This window comes from Spinacia oleracea, chromosome 6, assembly GCF_020520425.1.
Source record: "Spinacia oleracea cultivar Varoflay chromosome 6, BTI_SOV_V1, whole genome shotgun sequence".
In the NCBI taxonomy this organism is placed as follows: Eukaryota; Viridiplantae; Streptophyta; class Magnoliopsida; order Caryophyllales; family Amaranthaceae; genus Spinacia; species Spinacia oleracea.
Genome location: NC_079492.1, coordinates 126,362,135 through 126,376,500, shown reverse-complemented (window position 1 = coordinate 126,376,500; position 14,366 = coordinate 126,362,135). Strand labels below are relative to the sequence as shown.

The following is a 14,366-nucleotide window of genomic DNA, read 5'->3' as shown; positions in this document are numbered from 1 at the left end:
AGGAGTACATCTTTAAAAGATTGTCTTACAATAAATTATACTCCGTAATTTGTTAAACTTTAAAAACTTTAACCATGAATACTCATTAGCCTATTAGAAATAATATTATCACGCTAAATTTTGTTAGATTTATTACAATGTACTCATTAGCGGTATATTGTTGGAATATTGATTTTTTTATAACATTTAAGTGCGTCTTGATTGTGTAAAGTCGTTTTTAAAAGCGCATAAAGTCAAATAGGGTAATATTCCTCTCAAGTTTGGAATTGTCCTTTCTAGCCAACCAAATGATTAAAATACTTGGTTTATGTTACATACTTAACAGTAATCCATTTACTCCGTATTAAATTAACGATTTAAGTAGCCGATATATTTTGGTTAAAATTGCCAGAGCATAACTTATTATTTACAGTATACAAAATTACAAAGTATTTGGAAAAGAGAAAACTTAGAGAAAGGAAAGGAAGAGAAACATAGAGGAAAGGTTGGGGCCTTGGGGGAAAGAGGAGACGGAGATGTAGATTGTTGTTGAAGTCCCTCCGAAATTGAAGATATTTAGAGGAAAAACGGAGCTTATCTTCCTCCTCTTTAGTTTCCCTTCCTTCCCCTTGGCCCTTCTATCATGCTTTATTAGGAATTATATTGTATATAGAATTCCTAAATTTAAGTAAAGTTACCTATTATTAATAGGTTTATATTTTAGGAGTTTATATTGTGTTAGGGTTGTATGTCTTTGTATATTATTATTGACGTATATATAATATACAGGTATACAACCCTAACACAATATAAACTCCTAAAATATAAACCTATTAACAATAGTTTAACATGCTTCAACAACCCAAATTTTGTACTTCCAGATGTATCAATTGTAATTTGTAAATGATGGAAATTATGGGATAACGGTAACAACTCAAAATTTTCAGCACAATATCAAATTCTAGAAAATTAGTTTCCACAACCAGTGCCAACGAAAAAGGGCAGAAAAAATTACACTTTTTTTCTCAATTAAAATAAAACTTCTCCCTATTATTAACCGCTCATTCAATTAAAATTAAAAGACGATGATTATCCAAATCTTCAAGTAGAGGGAACATCTTCATCAAAACTCCAAAGCTCCAAAGTAGCATTTCCCTCTTGACAAGAACACAACGGCGGCGCTACGGTGGCAGATTGGCCTTCCATGTAAGGAATTTCATAAAACTTCATGTAGTTTTCATAAGCCATAAGCTCCTCTGACAACTTTTGCACTTCACTCTCCGCCTCTTCTTCTCTTTCTTCCGCCAACACAATCGCCGCCCTCTCCCCCGTCATCGACACGGGCGCGACTTTTCCCGATGAACTCTGGTTCACCTCATCCTTCATTTGATTGGTGGTGGCGATACCCATCAAATTTGGAGCAACATAAGCAGATTCTAAGCTATACCCATTTGAGCTCTCTTGATTTAAAGCCAACCCATTTGACGAAACATGCAGATTTTGGTTCATATAATCGGTTGTTGGGTAGTCAAGAATCTGATTTTCAGGCTGCAAAATGTTGTTGAATTGTTGTTGATTTTGCTGCTGATACAAGGGAGCTGGAAAAAATTGAGGATGATTGGTAAAACTGTCCTCCTCTTCATTAGGGAAATTAACTTTGGCTTTTTTACCACGGATTTTACGAGCTTCTTTATCATAAGCTCGAGCAGCTTCTTCAGGAGTGTTGAAAGTACCAAGCCAAACACGAACACCTTTCCTCGGGTCACGAATCTCCGCCGCCCATTTCCCCCACGGCCGCTGTCGTATTCCTCTGTACTGTGTCTTCCTCTGTTTCTTCGGCCGCTTTTCTAGCTGCACACCGCCTGTCAAACCAAATTAATTTCACAATCCAATAACGAAACAAGTACTGCATTGTAGGAAATTGAATGAGAGAAAAGGTGAATTACCTGAAGAATAGGAAAGTGGCCTTTTAGTAGGACGATTTGAAACTTGTTTAGTGAAGTTATCTGATGTTGAAAAGAAAGCATCAGGCCAGAAATCTGAACCAGAAGTATATCTGCCTTGATTACGCGGGATTAAATCCGCTAAAATTGCACCTCCACACATTCTCAAGAAAGTTGAAAGATTATTGTAATTTTTTTTATGCGAAATAAGATTTAGATTATTGAGAGTAAGGGGGGGTTTTGTTCTTGTTGTTGTTGTTGGAAAAAGACAAGTTGTGAATGGGATTGTTGATAGGAAGGTAGAAAGAGGATAAGAAGTGTATTTATAATGGCGGTAAAGAAAAGAATTAGAGAGTGGGAGACAGCTGAAGAAAGGAGGTTTCCAAGTATGATACTTCTCCCTTTTCCATTTTTTTAAGTACCATCTTTTCATTGGTCTTTCGTGACGGGCAAGTTTATCGCTTCTCTCTGTACATCATCTCAAAGGGGTACTAATTTACTACCTCTGTGTTATACTCCCTCCGTATTCATTTAAAAGATATACTTGGTCGGACATGGATATTAAGAAAAAAAATTGAATAAAATAGAGTAATAAAATAAGTGGATTAAGTAGATATTTTAATAAGAAAAACAAGTGGGAACCATGTCATTTTAGGGAGTGGAGGGTGGTGGTGGGGGTGTAGATACATTATTTAATTAGATGGTGGTGTTGATAAGTTACTAAAAATTGCAAGTGTATCTCTTAAATAAATACGGCCGTAAAAGGCAAGTGTATCTCTTAAATAAATACGGAGGGAGTAATATTTACAGTTATTATTTGCATAAATGTTAAAATAAGAGAGAAAGTGAATATAAAAAACGTTGTATATTAATTATGAATAAATTAAGAAAAATGTGCAAAAAATGAGTGAGTGTAAGAAAAAAATAAATCCAGCTAGAGAAACTGAGAGTGGATGTTGTAAATGTTATGGATAGAAAAGGTACAAATAATAAATTTTTATGTTAAAAGTAGTGTAAAACATAATACTCCCTCCGTCCCAGAATACTTGACCTGTTTTCCTTATCGGACCGTCCCTTAATACTTGACCTGTTTCTAAAAATGGAAATATTCTAACAATATTATATTATTTCTCACTCCACCCCTATTAACCCACCTACCCCCTACTCCATACAAAAAATAATTAAAAATTCAACCCCTACTCTCCCCAACCCCACCCCTTTACACATTTCCCACTAACTACATTAAAATAATACCCCACTATCAACTACTACCTATTAAATTAAATAAGTCAATTCAAGTCCCTTAAACTCTGTGCCGGTCAAACCGGGTCGAGTATTCCGGGACAGAGGGAGTATTAACAATATTATAAAACATAGTAAAACAGAAAGTATAAATATCATTTTGAAACAAAGTACTTCCTCCGTCTTTTAATACTCGCAACGTTTGTTAGTTTCACGCATGTCGATGCACAACTTTAATCATTTATATCTTAAATTCTCTTTATGCAAAAATTATAAAAAGTTGATATTTTGAAAATACACATTGAGACGAATCTAACAAGATCCCACATGACTATGTTTTATCTTATATAAAAAACACTACGAATAGTCAAAGTAGATTATATGAATAGTGGCAAAAGTCCAAACGTTGCGAGTATTAAAAGACGGAGGAAGTATAACATTGGTTGAACCGGTATAATACAATTATACAAATAAGCCTTTTAATGTACAAGTAGTTTTAATTTCTATACAAAGTTAGGTTTGTTAAATACGGGTCTGGGCAGCACCCGTCATCAAGAGAGAGAGTCCACTTAACAAGACCGTAGGAGGTTCCACCTTAAAACCATATGGCAATAAGGGGAGTAGCCCCTTGGCCTTATTAAGTGATTTAATCTCTCATCTTTTATCAACGTGGGATCCCCTCACGTGTGAGGTCCCTTTTTAGTTCGGTCACGTGTGATATTTCATAGGTCAGAGCGCGTTTCTCGACACTCCCCCTCACACGTGCCATTTTTAATTTGGCCCAGAGTAAACGGTCCAAGGTCCCAGCTGTGGGTCTGGCTCTGATACCATGTCAAAAACAGATCTGGGCCGCACCCGTTATCAAGAGAGAGAGCCCACTTAACAAGTTCAAAGGAGGTTCCACCTTAAAACTGTATGGCAATAAGGGGAGTAGCCCCTTAGCCTTATTAAGTGTTTAATTCTCTTCTCTTTTATCAAAGTGGGATTCTCACACGTGATGTTTCATGGGTCAGATCTTAACAAGGTTTGACTTACTGTAATAGTTAAAATTTCACCTTCTAAGCTTAACATTTTAAATTCATTTGTCACAATGGGCATTTTAGAGACAGGAGACTCCTTTTATTTTTTCCTCACTTTGCAGTAAACTAAGTCATAACATTTGTCTCTTAGTTCAAATGGTGGAACATTGTGCAAATATATATGATAGCTGGTTAAACTGCATTGCTTAATTAGATACTATGTACTTCGTATACGTATAATATAAGTTGATTAAAATTGCTTTGCTTATGAAAATGAACAATTTCTTTTCACATTATTTTTTTTTCCAAAGGGAAAGAAACATCTTAAATTAAGATAAATCCAATTCCACGAAAGTTTGAAAGTGTTGGGGTAACAAGTTTATAAAATTGCCTTTGTGGTAACAAAGAAGCTAGACGAAAATAAATGCCATCTTTAAACTCATCAAATTAAGATGACGATTATCTAGAAGTGTCCTAAAAAGCTACAGAGTAATCATCAAGCCGACTCTACTTGGACCATTTAAAAAATTCCAAAAATTTTCCTTGTAGTTTTGCATCAATATTTTTCCCCTTGGTTAGGTTTACGTAATCTAAATCATGTTATCAAGATTTCTACAAAATATTCTAACAAGATCTACTAGATTACATATTACAAATTGACTTAAAAAGTCAAAACCCTCCATATTTCTTTTATATAAACATTGAAAAGATAAACATTAAAGTTTACATCACTTCCAACTACCAAGTTCCAACATTGAAAAAGTCCGTGTATTTTTTTGGGTGGAAAAAGAGTGATTAGTGCATAAATTAAGGGATAACTAGTGTGTGGTCCAGGTGTTACTCCGGGTTTTACTTTTAGTAGGGTTTACTTTTTGTAAAAATGTGCCCATTTTTAAAAGATTGTATTTTATATTTATATGGGAAAGTATAACATACATTGTAGCTAGTTAAGATGGTAAGAAGTGAAACTTTAATACATGAGGTTTGATGTTCAATCCTTGCTACATGATTTTTTTGGTTGTCAACATGTCATGATGATTATTAGCGGTGACATGACGTAATAATAAGGAGGGGGTATACATGACACATACGTTTTCATAAACGCCTTTTAATATATTAGTATAGATTTGGCCATTATTATAAATCTTACAATATATTAGTATAGATTTGGCCATTATTATAAATCTTACAAGGATAATAATTTTCCAAAACTTGTTGAACTAGCCAAACAAGGATAATAAATTAAGTTTGCAAGAAATTAGTAAAAAGAATTACAAAAAAGATAAATATCCGGCCTCAAGGAGAAGTCCATGTACTTAAATACTTAATTACTAAAATCAACAAATTAAAGCAATTTTTTCTAGTTATTTCAAAATATATATATATTTACCAATTAATTCAATAATTTAGTGGTATGCAAATCTTGTAGTTGCATCAGAAAGCAAACGTGGGCGTAACTAACCACACGTAGTAAGGACTAAGGACTGCAAACTATTTCCACCCTACTAAACTAAATATGAGATATAAATTTAAATAATAAAGTCTAAAAATAGTATAAATGTCAAGGAATTGAAGTATATTTCATCTAGAACCAAACACATATTTTTTTTTTAAATTAAATGGCATTTTCTAATTTCTTCTTAGTTTCCATTAGCGTTGTTGCATTTCTAGGCATTGCTTCAGCAGAGTATAAAACCGGTCGTAGCTTGAAGCCGTACGGACCCGGTAATGGTGGTTACAAAGCTGGGCGCAGCTTAGAGCCTTACCAACCGGAAGATAACACTCCAAGTTACAACCCTGAAGAAAATAGTAATAATGTTGCTATCAAAATTCAAGGCAGCATCTATTGCAAAAGATACACAGATTTGATTCCCATGCAAGGTGATTTTTCTCATGTGTATATAACCTTTCCATTCTTAAATCTTTTTATTTTACGCTCTTATTTCTTGGAAAGTTTTTGAAAAAAGTGGACAAAATAAGAAAAATATAATACCAAATTTTAGTTGGTGTGAGAGAAAAGGATAAATTATTTTCTACCACCTAACAAAATCGAAAAATTGTTTTTACCACTTAAAAAACTAAAACTTGTATTTTACCACCTAAATAAAATTTAAAACTTGTTTTTTAAATGAAAAAATGTATTAAAATGTTATGTAGGGGGCGACAATAACGGTAATACTTCTTATATGTTCTACTCTTACACGATTTCATGTATTTAACTCTCTTCACTTCCCCAACTTACTTACGTTTAATGAATTTGCATAAATTTTGACCACCATTAATTCACAAAATCGACAAAATTTAATGAAAGTAAAGCAAGAAGGGTGAAAGAGTTAAGGAAAATCATATAGGGAGTGTAAAAAATTGGAGGAAAGTTGAAATAGATAGCCATACATAAAGGATTTATCTAATTTTTCGCTTTTAGGTGTTAAAAAACAAGTTATAATTTTTTTTAGGTGGTAAAATACAAGTTTTGATTTTTTAGGTGATAAAAAACAATTTTTCGATTTTATAGGTGGTAAAAAAACAATTTGTCCGAGAAAAAAATGTGAATAAAATAAGAGAAATGAGTTAAAGAGTAAATTGCGAGGAAAAAAGAATAAAATATAATCTATATAAGATAATACAATACTTTTTTCGAGGGGCATAAAATAATCCTTTGAAGGTGAAACACCAAGAATAAAATACAAGTAGTAGTTAATTAATTTGAACGTTGAAATAAATAGATGATCCACCAAAAAAAATAAGGAAAATGATAAGTTTAGGATTTGTAGCAGTATTATGGATTTATGGTGACAAAACCATTCTTCTTAATTGAGTCCATTACATACCGACTTCACAGTAACGGGCTCCCTGAAAATAAGCTTTTTGATAACTTTTTAATATTGGGTTAGGACTTGGGTTAAGCCCAAACGGAACACAATGCCACTTTAATTTTGGAAACTGCCCAATTGTAATCTCTTACTTTTTTTTTTTTTTTTTTTCTTTGTTAAACAATTTTTTAATTATGTTACTAACTTACTGACAATAGTATTGTACTTTTGACAATAGCACAATTGAGATTTTGTGATCCAATATTATTATAAACCATTTTACTTAGCTTCATCCCCATTTCTAATATTGTTAATTACTATTATTAATAATTAGGCCGATGTGTATTTAATCATTGAACTCCAACCTTCATGGTAGAAACACGAGAGGCTTAAGACTAATAATTAGCTTAGGTTTGATTATTATATTTGGAGTATTAGTAACGGGATGGAGAAAATTAAATACTTCCTCCGTTTCGAAAATATCGCACCATTTGTTTTTTACGCTATTCACACTACGACTTTGGCCATTTTTTGTGATTCGTAAGTAAGAAAATTTTAGTCATATCATATGGGCTCATGTTAGATTCGTATCGATATATATTTTCTGAATATTAATTTTTTTATAATTTTTACTTGCACACGATTTCAGATATTAATAGTTAAAGTAATGATTAAAAGAGTAAAAGTCAACCATGGTGCGATATTTTTAAAACGGAGTAAGTAGTTTAATTTGGAGAAAAAACAAAAATTTCATGGGTATCATCATTTACAAAAGTCAATAGTAACAAAAATAAAAATTATGACCAAAGAGAGAAGCTAAAAGTACGAGGGGACCATCGAGAAACTCTCGAAAAATTTAAATCATATACCTTGGTATTTGAATATTTGATGATAGATATTGTCACAATACTTTTGTCGGAGTACAAACTTACAGTTTGAGGTTAACTTTTTACACATGCCTTAGTAATATTTACTGTTCACATACCCCTATTTAAATCAATAAACCATTAGTAATACTAAATACTAATGATGTACAAAACGGGGAAAATTTGACAGGGGCAACAGGAAGGGTTACATGCATGGTGAAGGACAAGTATGGGAATGAAAAGGCACCATTCTCAGTTGAAACACAACTTACAGATAAAAAGGGTTACTTTCTAATCAACTTGGCAGAGTATACATCTCCAGGTTACAGTTTCAGTAACTGCAGGGTGTTCCTTGATGAACCTACCGTTGGCGGCGACTGCAACGTCCCAACTGATACCAACGATGGCCTCTCTGGTGCTCATCCTTCTAAACCGAGGCGCCTTTCGGACAAGTCTATGCTCTACTCTGTTGGACCTTTTGCCTTCAAAACTTCTTCATACTAATTATTAAAATAACTCTTTTTTTTCTTTAATCAAATATATTTGGTTCATCAATCGCCATAGTTGGGATGATTCATGATTTTTGGTTCATCAAAATGTCATTCAATTTGAATGTTAAGACTTGGGAAAAGGGGGATCGAGTAAATTTTTTTTTTTTTTTTTTTTACCAGTTAAGAGTATAATCCACATGTGAGTATTGATGAGTTGTCCTACAAAAAAGAGATAGAGAGAGATTGACTAACATATACTCCATAAGACTGTTGAGCTACTTCACATATCATTAATTGATTTTAGGATGTAATCCCACCATGTTTATATATGGTCAATCTCTTTGATCTCTTGTATGGGCTTGTGTATGTCCCAACGTATTTAGATATTTGTGGAGCAAGTAGCCTAATAGAAGTGAATACCCCAAATAAGGCTTAACCTCAAGTTAAGAGGGTCCAATAAGGACGTACGTTATATGATTTGTCCAGACTGCAAGTTTGACGGTGACTCACATATGAGGCAGAGTGTTAAGAGCATAATCCACATGATGAAATGAGTGTATGATTGCACTATAATATTCTTGACGACTTATGTATTGTATAATCGTAGAAGTTCTCATCAATACATATATACTACGTACATTTTCTATAAATATATTTTCGTATATAAGAGACGTTAAGTTTTTAAATGATATATTTTCGTATACGTTAAGTTTTTAAATGATATATTTTCGTAACGTACGTTTAAAGCAGAGTTATATAATAGCTTGAAAAATTAAGCAGTTCATAATCTCGTATTGTGAATTGATAACTTGATTGTCACTGATTGTGATGAACAAAAAGCTCAAAGCTTGTGCATGGAATTCAGAACTTAAATGCAGAAAATAGAGAAGAGAAAGAAATGGAGGCTCAATGATATTGTATTAGGTTGCTTGCCTACAAAACAACTTGCACACACTTATATAGTGCGGCACACCAATGCAAAAGAAGAGAGCACACCTTGGGACAGCTCATGGCTAGTACCCATACATGTGTAGAAAATGACAAAAATAAGTCACATGAATTAAAAACTAAGGCTGAGCTTAATTAGCTTAATTACTTAGCTTAATTACTCTAATTACTCCAAGAGAGCTTATCCTTTATTACTCCCCCTCAAGTTGTGAGTGGTAGCTCCCAACTTGTCCAAGAGATACTGATGTTGCTTTACAGTGAGAACCTTAGTCAGAACATCTGCAATCTGTTCAGTAGATGGGACTTGCTCTATGACAATGCTGCCATTCTGTACTTTGTCTCTGATGAAGTGACAGTCAACTTCCAGATGCTTTGTTCTCTCATGTAGAACAGGATTAGCAGCTATAGCAAGAGCTGCTTGGTTGTCACATTTTAGCACTGCAGGTGGTAGATTGGTCAGACCTAGGTCCTTCAATAAGTGTGTCAGCCAAGTTACTTCACAAGAGGTCAAGGCCATAGCCCTGTATTCAGCTTCTGCTGATGATCTAGCCACAACTGACTGATTCTTTGCTTTCCAAGAAACAGGAGATTTCCCCAGGAAGATGCAATAACCTGAGGTTGATCTTCTTGACATTGGACATCCAGCCCAATCACTGTCACAATAAGCTGTTAGAGTGGCTGCAGAGGTGGAAGCAAGTAGTATGCCTTGATTGACAGTGCCAGCAATGTATCTTAGGAGTCTTTTGGCAGCTTGCATATGAACTGAAGTAGGTTGATGCATGAATTGGCTCAAGAGTTGTACAGTGAAGGAGATGTCAGGCCTAGTGATAGTCAAGTAAATCAGCCTACCCAACAACCTCTGATAAGGATTAGGGGAAGGAAGCAACTCTCCCTTGTCTGTGGTAAGTTTCAGGTTTGATTCCATGGGCAACAAAATAGGTTTGACATCCACCATGTGATGTTCTTTAAGCAAATCCAAGGCATATTTTCTTTGAGACACAAAGAAACCAGAGGAGGATTTGAACACTTCAAGACCCAAAAAATAGGTCAATTCTCCAAGATCTTTCATATGAAATGACTTTGACAACATTTCTTTGAGAGTTGTAATTTCTGTCAGGTTTGTGCCACATATCAACAGATCATCAACATAGATCAGTATCAAGGTAATATCTTGGATGTTTGACTTTGTGAACAGACTGTAGTCTGACTTGGACTGTTTATCAAACCTCATCAGTGTTTTTGAAAGTTTGGCAAACCATTGTCTTGGGGCTTGTTTCAGGCCATACAAAGATTTTTTCAGCTTGCACACAACTTTCTGAGATACATCACATTCATCAGTGACATTCAGTTTGATTCTACTCCCAATTCCAGTATAACCTTGAGGCAATTTCATATACACATCCTCATACAAGTCTCCATGTAGGAAAGCATTAGTGACATCCATTTGAAACACATACCAATCTTGCATTGCTGCTACTGCCAAGATGGTTCTTACAGTTGTCATTTTTGCCACAGGTGCAAATGTTTCAGCATAGTCCTGACCATACTTTTGTTTGCACCCCAAAGCCACTAATCTTGATTTGTTCTTGTCCAGTTTTCCATCAGGGTGGAACTTGGTTTTGAACAGCCATTTACACCCAATGGCCTGCTTCCCTGGAGGCAAGATACATATATCCCAGGTATCATTGAGTTCCAGTGCATCCAACTCTCTATTCATGGCATTGACCCACTTTGATTGAGTGACAGCTTGTTTGAAGAATATTGGGTCACTGATGTTGCTCAGAGTCACCAAGAAGCAATAGAATGTATTATGGATCTCACACTCAGCCAAATTAGCTATGTGTTGAGTATTTGAGTTATTCTTCATCACATAGTCTTTTGACCACACTGGTGCTGAGTGAAATCTGGATGATCTTCTTGGAGCCACATCTTCAACATGTGAAGCATTGGGTTCTTTTGACTGTTCTTCTTCAGATTCAGGTTCAGTGATTTCATGGATTTGGGTAGGTGAATCAGTTTCAGGAATGTTGCTGTTTTCAACAGGTTCATCATCACTGTCATTGCAAAACATGTCAAACAAATCAGATGATGGAAAAAGGTTTGTGTTTGGCTGGGTTTGAGGTAGAGGTTTCATGTAGGAGTTTTCAGCATTTGAGTGGAAGGGGAAGATATGTTCTTTAAATTTCACATGCCTTGTCACCATAACTTGCCTTGTAACTAGGTTCAACAATCTGTAACCTTTTTGAGATGATGGGTAACCCAACATGACACAAGGCACTCCCCTTGCCTTGAACTTATCAGTAGTGATCTCTGGGTTTGGAGCAAAGGCCAAGCATCCAAACACTCTCAAGTGTTCATACTCTGGTTTTTTGTTGTGAAGAACTTCAAATGGAGTCTTGTTTTCAAGTATCTTAACAGGAAGTCTGTTAATTATATGAGCTGCTTTCATCACACAATCACCCCAAAAATGTAAAGGCAATGAGGCTTGAAATCTCAATGCTCTTCCCATTTCCAGCACATGTCTATGATTTCTTTCCACTCTTGCATTCTGTTGAGGTGTTCTCACACATGATGTTTGATGAAGAATTCCATTTTTAGAGAAAAAATTCTGACACTCTTCATCATCAAATTCCAGGGCATTGTCAGTTCTCAAGTGTTTGATGGATTTACTGAAATGGTTTTTTACATAGTTCTGAAACATCACAAGGGTATCCAGGGACTGAGATTTGTATTGCAGCAAGTATATCCATGTCATTCTTGAATGATCATCAACAATTGTCATGAAATACCTGAATTTGTTCCTTGTTTCCACTCTGTAAGGACCCCAAATGTCCATGTGCACCAATTCAAATATCTCATCAGCATGAGAAGAACTCAGACTGAAAGGCACTTTTGCAAACTTGGCCATGGGACAGGTGATACACACTGCATCATTCTTTGCTGTCAGATAGGGCTTCACACACTCCAAGTGTTCAAGTTTTGAGAGAGAGGCATGACCAAGTCTATTATGCCACAGTGTGTATTCTTCAGCAACTTTGTTTGCAGCAAAGCCAAAATGAGTGTTCTCATTTTGTTTCTCAACATCATTTTTCTCCAGGTAGTAAAGTCCATTTCTTGTCTTTCCCACACCTAGAGTCTTCTTTGTTTTGCTGTCAGCTATTACACAGTGTGTTGGATAGAATAACACTTCACAGTTGCTTTCTTTGATCAGCTTTTGCACAGAAAGCAAGTTATGTTGAAATTTTGGGACACACAACACATTTTTCAGAACAATGTTTGTTCCAATGGTTGCTTTTCCCATGTGGGATATCATGGCTGTTTCTCCTGTTGGCAGATTGATTTTGGGACCACTCTTTGCAGCAATTGGCTCAGTCAGATAATGGAGATGAGGAGTCATATGGTCTGAAGCACCAGAGTCAACTATCCATGCATCACTCAGTTCTGCAGCATGATAGCAAGAGATCATACCAGAGAAATGAATATCCAACTCATCATCAGTATCAGTGTGCCTGGAAGTTGATTTGGACACCAGGTTAGGCAATAACTTGGCCAGTTGGTCCAACTGTTGTGGTGTGAACAATACACCTGTTTCAGACTTTGTTTCAGTACTCTGAGCAGTTGTTGCAACTCTGGTAGAGTTGTTTTTTCCCACATTCCACTTTGAATAGGATGATGATGCTCCACTTTCTCGATTTCCAGGTTTTACAGCAACCTTTCCATGTCTAGAATGCCACTTTGGATATCCAATGATAGTCCAACATTTTTCAGTCAAGTGACCCTTCACACCACATGCCTTGCAAACAGTATCTACTCTATCTGATTGGGTTTTGGTAAACATAGCAGACATTTCTGTCTCAGGTTTGATGAATTTCAAAACCTCTCTTTGGGATTCTTCCTGTTGCAACACTGCACAGGCACTTTCAACGGTGGGAGGGGGAGTCATCATCAAGATTTGACTCCTTTGAGGTCCATATTTGTCATTTAGGTCATTCAAGAACTGAAATAACATGGATTCCTCTTTCTGTTGGTCAACAACTTCCAACAATTTTCTGATATCATCAGTTATGTTGGTAACAGCAGGTAGCATATTCATGGAGTCTAGTTCTTCCCACAAGACACTCAAAGCAGTGTAGTAATCATTGATTGAACTAGCATTTTGTTTGGTATTGTAGAGATCTTTGTTTATTCTATATTTTCTAGACCCATGAGTCAAAGCAAACCTAACTTCAAGTTGATTCCAGATTTCTTTAGCAGAGGTAATGTAAATGATGGATTTTTTTATGGAGGAAGAAACATTATTATGTATCCAAGCAATCACCATATTGTTGCATATATCCCATAGTTCAGATTTTACCTCATCTTCAGTGTCTTGCACTGTTGTACCAGTCACAAACCCCATCTTTCTTTTACTCCCTCCGTTTCTTTTTGTTTGTTACGTATTCCTTTTAGGGTGTTTCATAATGTTTGTTATGTAGGAGAATATTTCCTTTTATAAACTTATTTTTCTATCATTTTTTGTGCCAACTTTTAATTTTAATTGGTCCAATTTTTTCAACTCATTAAATTTCCTAACGATTTCCCAAGTATGTTAAGTTGGCAATTTGTGTGCTTTTCCATTATTGGTTCATTTTGATAAATAAAATAATTTTATTGGTTGTTGTAATAATTAGTGGGTTAATGTTTTACTTGAGTTTTTTTTTTTAATAAAAAAGAAAAGAATCTTTATCATACGTTAATAAACGTGCAAAAGTCAAAACGTAACAGACAAAAAGAAACGGAGGGAGTAGATGACAGGTTGATTTCCATGCTTCATCTCCATGCTCTATAATCACCAGCTCCTTGCGGTTTATCAATGCTTATGGAACTTGCATTATCAGAAGGATGGAGGAACAAAGGGTTCTGTATGTCAGCAAATGTCAGCTTTGACGACATTACTGATTTGGAGAGAAAGATACAAACTTTCTTAGGAAAGAAGAAAGCTTTGCCAGAGGAGAAAGAAGAAGAGATTCACAGAGGATTCAGAGAGAGAAGAGAAAAGAGAAAGGAAGAAGAACAGAAAAGTGAG

The 14,366-nt window shown here is 35.1% G+C and overlaps 2 protein-coding genes across 3 annotated transcripts; one reads left to right on the top strand and one right to left on the bottom strand.

The window, feature by feature from the left end:
• Window positions 1–919: 919 nt before the first annotated feature.
• LOC110801571 (ethylene-responsive transcription factor ERF073) lies at window positions 920–2,307 on the bottom strand. Of its 2 annotated transcripts, none has more exons than XM_022006928.2 (2): window positions 1,926–2,307; window positions 920–1,841 (listed from the first exon to the last, which is right to left on the bottom strand). In XM_022006928.2, the coding sequence occupies exons 1-2, from the start codon at window positions 2,083–2,085 to the stop codon at window positions 1,081–1,083; spliced, it is 921 nt and encodes a 306-aa protein (XP_021862620.1). In that variant the 5' UTR covers window positions 2,086–2,307; the 3' UTR covers window positions 920–1,080. The 2 variants fall into 2 exon arrangements, with proteins under 2 accessions (XP_021862620.1, XP_021862621.1); XM_022006929.2 differs by having other exon boundaries at window positions 920–1,830; window positions 1,926–2,279.
• A 3,476-nt stretch (window positions 2,308–5,783) lies between these two features.
• On the top strand, window positions 5,784–9,020 carry LOC110801593 (protein SEED AND ROOT HAIR PROTECTIVE PROTEIN-like). The gene is made up of 2 exons (XM_022006949.2): window positions 5,784–6,064; window positions 8,053–9,020. The coding sequence occupies exons 1-2, from the start codon at window positions 5,803–5,805 to the stop codon at window positions 8,364–8,366; spliced, it is 576 nt and encodes a 191-aa protein (XP_021862641.1). The 5' UTR covers window positions 5,784–5,802; the 3' UTR covers window positions 8,367–9,020.
• The last annotated feature ends 5,346 nt before the right edge of the window (window positions 9,021–14,366 follow it).